The sequence below is a fragment of the Dioscorea cayenensis genome, unplaced genomic scaffold (genome assembly GCF_009730915.1).
Source record: "Dioscorea cayenensis subsp. rotundata cultivar TDr96_F1 unplaced genomic scaffold, TDr96_F1_v2_PseudoChromosome.rev07_lg8_w22 25.fasta BLBR01001244.1, whole genome shotgun sequence".
Classification (NCBI taxonomy): domain Eukaryota; kingdom Viridiplantae; phylum Streptophyta; class Magnoliopsida; order Dioscoreales; family Dioscoreaceae; genus Dioscorea; species Dioscorea cayenensis.
In genome coordinates, this window is record NW_024087635.1 from 217477 (window position 1) to 223492 (window position 6016).

The 6016-nt window shown below is 39.8% G+C and overlaps 1 protein-coding gene across 1 annotated transcript; it reads left to right on the forward strand.

The window, feature by feature from the left end:
* Positions 1-1000: 1000 nt before the first annotated feature.
* Positions 1001-5641, forward strand: LOC120255933. Its single transcript, XM_039263700.1, has 4 exons — positions 1001-2191; positions 2304-3833; positions 3918-4528; positions 4864-5641. Exons 1-4 carry the CDS (start codon positions 1001-1003, stop codon positions 5639-5641), a joined length of 4110 nt encoding a protein of 1369 aa, XP_039119634.1.
* Positions 5642-6016: the final 375 nt, after the last annotated feature.

Genomic DNA, 6016 nt, shown 5'->3' on the forward strand with positions numbered 1-6016 from the left:
ACCTTTTGAATTATATGTATATATATATATATATAATGGATTCCAATCCCTTAGATCCGCCATTCCATATATCCATCGATTATGACTGTGCATCTGCAAGTAAGGAGTACCCAGTAGGTGCCTCCTTTGACATGTCTAGCTAATAATACATATTAATATATATATATATATATATATGAACAAAATAAACAAATAGACAAAGAAAAAAAATACCACATAATATTTTTATTTAAAAGGGAAATGTGCGTTAGAGTTAAAAACAAAGAGAGCATAGCATTCATTGAAGTTCAACATTCTTAATAAAATACAGCTAGTGTCTCATTGTACCATGTAATGCCAGGTAACACAGCTGACTCAATGCGTGACGTGGAGGAATCTTTGAAAGTTCGGCCAATGAGCAAACGAGAAAGGAGGAGTGTAAGATGGGAGGACTTTGTTTACATCTGATAGCATGGCAAAATGGTGAAAGGGGATTGGTCAAAGGAAGGAATTATCTATACTATGGCCATGAGGAGTATAAAAGAAAAGGGGGAAAAGCAGAGAAGGATATCAGAAGGACAGTAGAAGGCTCTTGGGCTCGTTTTGGGATTTCCGGCGATCTTCTTCGGCGATCCGACGAGAGGGAAGCGATTCCCGTTTATAGTACTATTTCCTGCTTATTTCTAGTAGATCTCAAACTCTGTGAGCTTGATTTTACCATCTATTGCTTGTTTGTAACTCCATGTTACTTGTTGTTGGTTTGTGAGCTTGGAGCATCATTTTGCTGTGGATTGTTAGATCCAGTGGGTGTGATTGAAATTGATGATATAATCTCCGAGTTTACTTGAAGATATTAACACTAGAAGGAGATCCTTCTAGTTTTTTTGCTTCATCGTTCACTTTGCTTTTACGGGTTTCAGCTGAGAATCCATTACATATTTGGTGCTTTCATTGACTCTCTAGTGTTCGATGGTCGAAAAACACTAGGATGAAGGAACTAACCTCAAAGGTTGATACTATGATGATTGTAATGGAACAAAGGATTCAACGAGAAGATAAAATGATGGCAGCTATTGATCACAATGATGAGAGAATGAAAATGTTAGAACAGTCCATCATTAATCTCACTTCTATGATGGAACATCAACTGTATTCGAAGACCGTGGGTAGTGAAGCACCTCAACTGAATTCAACGCCAGCGAGTATTGCAGAAATCGAGACTGCGGGGCAATTTGAGGCCAGGGCTGGGGAAGAGCATAAGGGATCGCAACCTTTCTATACCCGATCTGTGAAATTGGATTTTCCGAGATTTGAGGGGGAAAATGTGCTACAGTGGATTTATCAGGCTGAGAAATTTTGTAGATATTATGGAGTCACAGATGCCAACAGGTTGGAAATAGCTTCAATGCATTTTGATGGGCCAGTGGTTCCTTGGTTTCAGATGTTGGAGAAGGAAGGCAAAGTGACATCATGGGCAGCACTAGTTGAGGCATTGGAAGACAGATATGGTCCATCAATTTTGGACAATCCTGAATATGCTTTGTTTAAGCTTATGCAAGATGATACAGTAGACAACTACTATACTCATTTTACTGAATTGGCCAATAGGGTGGATGGAATAGCTCCTAATAGGATGTTATCTTGTTTCATCAGTGGGTTGAAGAAAGAAATTCAAAGGGAGGTTATTATGTGGGAGCCTCAATCCATTTCCAAAGCTGCTAAGTTGGCCCGACTGTGTGAAGAAAAGTATGTATCTGCAAACAAAACTGGAGTTAAGAAGCTGACTTATTTCCCTGACATTAACCCTATTAAGGGGGCAAACCCTGCTGTCAAGACCCTTCTAGGAACACCCGCTTGGCAGAATACACATGCCATTACTCCATATAATTCTACACCAACACGGAGAATCAGTTTCAGTGAAATGCAGCTAAGAAAGGCTAAAGGCTTATGTTTCAATTGTGATGAAAAGTTTACACCATCACACAAATGTCCGAACAGGAGATTGTTACTCTTGCGATGGGACGAGGAACCACCTGATTCAACAGACAAGGAATTTCCAGAATTTATAGTGGAGTTAGAAACCGAACCTAATGTTGTAGAAGACGACCACAATCCCAAATCATCTATGAATGCTATGAATAGTTCTGCAGTGTCAGGTACTATGAGATTTACAGGAAATATCAAGGGTCATCCAATCAAGATTTTGTTAGATGTGGGTAAGCGATGACAACTTTATACAACCTAGAGTTGCCAAATTTTTACAGCTTGACATACAGCCCACTACTCCATTCAAGGTTATGGTTGGTAATGGACATTCTCTATAGGTGGAAGGAAAGGTGGACAATTTGACTGTCATGATTCAAGGTTGTTCACTCAGTCTTCCTGTTTATCTATTACCCATAACTGGTGCCGAGATGATTATGGGGACAGCTTGGTTGGCAACATTGGAGGATCATATTATGAATTACAAAAACCTGTCGATAAAATTTTTCAGTGATGGAAAATTTGCAACATTGTTGGGAGAAAGGGAAAATGAACTACAGATGGCTTCAGTTCATCAATTACATAGGCTCAGTTCAGTCAGGTCTATTGCTGAGTGTTACCAAATGACAATTGAAGCCATAGATCCATATGGAGCGCAATCAATTAAATCCGGGAAGTCCGAAGTTCATACAGAGGCAGAATTGACCATTCCTGATGAAATGCCAGCTGAACTGAAACAATTAATTCGGAAATATCACAACGTGTTTGCCTTACCAAGAGGGCTACCACCATCAAGATTATGTGACCATAAAATTCCTTTGCAAGCCAATTCACAACCTGTGAAGGTAAGGCCTTACAGGTATCCTCATAGCCAGAAAACCGAAATTGAAGTGATGGTGGAGAAAATGTTGAAAGAAGGACTCATTGAGCCAAGCAACAGCCCCTTTTCTTCTCCTGTTATACTAGTGAAGAAGAAAGATGGGATATGGAGATTCTGCACTGATTATCGGGCTTTGAATGCCATTACAGTGAAAGATGCCTATCCTATTCCTGCAGTTGATGAATTGTTAGATGAACTGCACGGGGCCAAATATTTCTCTAAACTTGATTTGAGGTCTGGCTATCATCAAGTATTAATACATACTGCAGACAGACACAAGACAGCATTCAGGACTCATCATGGGCATTTTCAGTGGTTAGTAATGCCCTTTGGGCTTTCAAATGCACCAGCAACCTTTCAGTCTCTAATGAATAACATATTTCAGTTTGCTATGAGACAATTTGTATTGATATTCTTTGATGACATCTTGGTTTATAGTGGAGATTGGGAGAGCCATTTAGAACATTTGGCAGTTGTATTGTTTACGTTGCAGGAAAATCAACTCTATGCCAAGTATACGAAATGTGAGTTTGGCTTACTGCAAATTGAGTATCTCGGGCATACAGTCTCAGCTGAAGGGGTACAGATGGAGCAATCGAAAATAGAAGCTATTTTGCGGTGGACAACACCAACTAATGTGAAACAGTTGAGAGGCTTCCTGGGGATGAGTGGCTACTACAGAAGATTCATTTGCAATTATGCCACAAAAGCTCACCCACTCACTGAATTGCTAAAGAAAGATGGGTTTCATTGGAATGAGGATGCACAACAAGCATTTCACAACCTGAAAAATAGTATTACTTATGCACCAGTTTTGAAGATGCCTGATTTTTCCAAACCCTTCACTTTGGAAACTGATGCATCTGGGCTGGGAATTGGGGCTGTACTGAGCCAGGAAAAGCATCCTATCGCATACTTCTCAAAGAAATTAAACCCAGCTATGCAGAAGCAATCCACATATGTAAGGGAATTATTTGCTGTTACGGAGGCAGTGAGTAAATTCAGACACTATCTAGTGGGACAGAAATTTATTATCAAGACAGATTAGGAATCACTTAAGCATTTATGTCAACAGGCTATACATACCCCAGAGCAACAGAGGTGGCTTCCAAAATTATTAGGATATGATTTTTCTGTGGAATATAAACCAGGCAAGCAAAATTTGGCAGCTGATGCATTATCCAGGAGTTACATGATGGCATTTACTTCTCTACATTGTTCATTACTATCACAAATACAACAGTTACAATTGCAAGATCCTTTTTGTTCCAACATAATGACATCAATCCAACAAGGTACTCCCTATGATGCAAAATTTACACGGAAACAACAGCTACTATTATACAATGACAAAATAGTGGTACCAAGTGATTCAATGATCCGGAAGGAATTATTACAGGAATTTCATTCTTTAAAAATTGGAGGACATGCAGGGGGTTTCAGGACATATGCTCGGATATCATCTCAATTTTTTTGGCATGGATTGCGCAAGGATGTTAAGGATTTTGTAAGGGCTTGTTTGGTGTGTCAACAGGCGAAGACTGCAAATACTCACCCAGGAGGACTGTTACAACCTCTTCCCATTCCACAAAACATTTGGGAAGATATAGCTATGGACTTCATAGTTGGACTTCCAAATTCAAAAGGGTTTTCAGTAATATTGGTTGTGGTTGACAGGCTTTCAAAGTATGGACATTTCATTCCACTCAGAGTGGATTTTTCCAGCACCACAGTAGCCGCTGCATTCATACACAATATAATTAAGATACATGGAGTACCGAAATCTATTGTTTCAGATAGAGATAGAGTATTTCTCAGCAATTTCTGGAAATCTCTTTTTCACTCCATGGGAACTACACTTGCTATGTCTTCATCTTATCATCCGCGATCGATGGTCAAACGAAGCCCTCAATAAGTGTTTAGAGATGTATTTGAGATGTTTTTGTGTCTGAGAATCCAAAACAATGGTGGGAATTACTGCCTTGGGCTCAATTTTGGTATAATACAGCCTTCCATTGCAGTGCTGGTATGACACCATTCCAAATTGTTTTTGGTCATGAAGCTCCATCACTGATTACATACTGTTCCAATGAACATGATCCTCCAGATATTGCATCACTTCTGCAGCAGCGGGACAGGGTTCTGAAGCAATTAAAACAGAATTTACTTAAGGCACAGATACACATGAAGAAATTGGCTGACAAAAAGAGACTTGAGCTTTCTTTTGAAGATGACCAGTGGGTTTTTGTGAAATTGCAACCCTATAGAAAACATTCAATGGCTTTGCGCAAGAATCACAAATTAAGCATGCGTTATTTTGGGCCATTTCAAGTAATCAAAAGAATCGGTAATGTGGCCTATCAATTGGCATTACCGGAAGGAGCTCGTATCCACCCTGTGTTTCATGTATCTCAATTAAAAAAATGTGAAGGAGATCCAGGTGCACAAGCCAACTCTATTCCACTACCCTTGGTTACTACTGAAGATGGCCCCGAATTGCAGCCAATTGCAATTCGACAGAGTAGACCAATTATCAGAAATGATCAGCCTGTGGAACAGGTACTCATTCAATGGGAAGGCAAGTTGACATCTGATGATTCTTGGGAAGATAAGGAGCTAATCCGGAAGCAGTATCCATGGTTTAACCTTGAGGACAAGGTTTGTTTTCATGGAGGGGGTAATGTAATGCCAGGTAACACAGCTAACTCAATGCGTGACGTGGAGGAATCTTTGAAAGTTCGGCCAATGAGCAAACGAGAAAGGAGGAGTGTAAGATGGGAGGACTTTGTTTACACCTGACAGCATGGCAAAATGGTGAAAGGGGATTGGTCAAAGGAAGGAATTATCTATACTATGGCCATGAGGAGTATAAAAGAAAAGGGGGAAAAGCAGAGAAGGATATTAGAAGGACAGTAGAAGGCTCTTGGGCTCGTTTTGGGATTTTCGGCGATCTTCTTCGGCGATCCGACGAGAGGGAAGCAATTCCCATTTATAGTACTATTTCCTGCTTATTTCTAGTAGATCTCAAACTTTGTGAGCTTGATTTTACCATCTATTGCTTGTTTGTAACTCCATGTTACTTGTTGTTGGTTTGTGAGCTTGGAGCATCATTTTGCTGTGGATTGTTAGATCCAGTGGGTGTGATTGAAATTGATGATATAATCTCTGAGTTTA